Raw genomic sequence first — 1969 nt, forward strand, 5'->3', positions numbered from 1 at the left:
GAAATATAGATATATAATCATAAGAGTAGTTTATTTGAGATATGTGTCCTGTGATCTGTAAAGGTGAGCCAATATATATAGGTAAGTAATGAATGTATCCAGTACTACCATTAGATTACATACAAATTTTATTATTGACTAATAATAACTCTATTTATATTAGTACAATCAAGTAAATATTTAAACTATTAATCTCTAAAATTTGAGTTAAGTAATTTAGTATTTTTAATGAAAATGTTTAGGATAAAATAAATTTTTATGATACTTATATAAAATTTTAAATTTAAAAAATAAAAGAATTTATTTATTATATTTATATTTATTATGAATTTTTTATTTTAAAATTATTTTATTTTAAAATATTATATAAAATTTTAAAGAATTTAAGAAAATAAATTATTTTTTGTTATAAATATATTTATTATAAGTTTTTTAAGATTTAAAAACTATTTTATCAAATACAATTGTGGTGTTTATATTTATTAAAAGTCATTTTTAATTTGATTACATAAGTACTGTAATTTTTAAAAAGTTATCTTTTAAATGACAACTTACATAATTAAAAAATAATTTTTATAAACTACTTTAGAAAAATAAAAATTTTATCAAACCAAGCCTAAGAATATGCCTTTAGAAAAAGGCTGGCATCCATGAAAAGAATGCAGGACCCGTCAAATTAACTTACTTTAAAGTTTAAAATCTAATGTCATTCCCGTAAACAAGATAATTAATGATCAAAACCCTTTCCAACCAACAATTTCTCCGAAACAAAGAGAAAACAAGCTAAAACAAAATCTCCCAAATTCATGTAAAAGGTAATTATATTCATAATAATGGCAAAAAGCACACAAAGCATCATCACATTGTTTTACCATTTAACTTTCAAGTGACACAAAGCGAGAACCCGTCATCATCGTCCTGAACTCCTCAAAATCGATGGCGCCATCGCCGTCACTGTCAACACCGTTGATCATTTTCCGGCACTCGTCGAGAGAACACGGTTCGCCGAGGCTGGCCATGACGTTGTGCAACTCGTCCGCAGTGATAGAGCCATTGCCGTCGATGTCGAAAACGGAGAACGCGTCCTTTAGGTTTTCTAGAACCTCATTGGGATCAATGTCTTTGGTGTTTAGTTCAATGAACTCGTCAAGGCTGATAAATCCATCGCCATCTGCATCGACCTCGCGAATCATCTTGTCAAGTTCCTCTTTGCTTGCAGATTGCCCAAGGCTTCCCATTATGGATCCTAATTCCGAGGAAGAGATCTTGCCATCTCCGTTAACGTCGAATTTCTTGAAGACTTGCTCCAATTCGGAGACGAACTCGGCGCGGGTGTACACCGCCAAGGACGGCGAGCGGGAGATGAGCGGGGAGCCGGTGGTGCCGGCGGTGGCGGCGTCGGATGGCGATGATAAAGATTTGTTGATGAGTTTCTTCTTGCGGTTGAAGAGGGATCTGAAGCCCATTATGATTTTAGTTGAAAGAGGGGGAGGCAACGAAGGAAAATCGAAGAGACGGCAAAGGGGTTATTGGGAGGAGAGTCCCCAGTGCAAAGCTAATTAGTTATTTGCGAAACTGCCAATGGGAACTAACTCCTCCGAACGTGGTGGGGCTTTGGCATGCCTTATTTCTCTAAATATCATCTTTGCTATGTTTGGCGATAAACATGCGTGATTACAGCAAAGGAATCGGGTTTAGGAGGTTGTTTCTTGTTAATTCATTCCTTCATTATTTATTTATTTAGGAAAACAAATTCAAGTTAAATTTAACTTTTGATTTTTTTTCGGAATTTTTATCTTTATCTTTACAGTATAATAGTAATAGTGTAATACAAATAGAAAATTCTTATGCTGACGCTTATATATTGAGTTTGACAATTTATTTATTTAGGTGTTGTTACTAAAAAATTTTAAAATTTTATTTATAAATTAATAAATTATTTAGTTAATTGGTTATTTTTTAAATTTTA

At 32.1% G+C, this 1969-nt stretch overlaps 1 protein-coding gene across 1 annotated transcript; it reads right to left on the reverse strand.

Annotated features, from left to right (window-relative positions):
• Nucleotides 1-718: 718 nt before the first annotated feature.
• On the reverse strand, nt 719-1544 carry LOC107491042 (probable calcium-binding protein CML25). Its single transcript, XM_016111818.3, has one exon. It carries the CDS (start codon nt 1464-1466, stop codon nt 876-878), a length of 591 nt encoding a protein of 196 aa, XP_015967304.1. The 5' UTR covers nt 1467-1544; the 3' UTR covers nt 719-875.
• Nucleotides 1545-1969: the final 425 nt, after the last annotated feature.

The sequence above is a fragment of the Arachis duranensis genome, chromosome 5, assembly GCF_000817695.3.
Source record: "Arachis duranensis cultivar V14167 chromosome 5, aradu.V14167.gnm2.J7QH, whole genome shotgun sequence".
NCBI classification, from domain to species: domain Eukaryota; kingdom Viridiplantae; phylum Streptophyta; class Magnoliopsida; order Fabales; family Fabaceae; genus Arachis; species Arachis duranensis.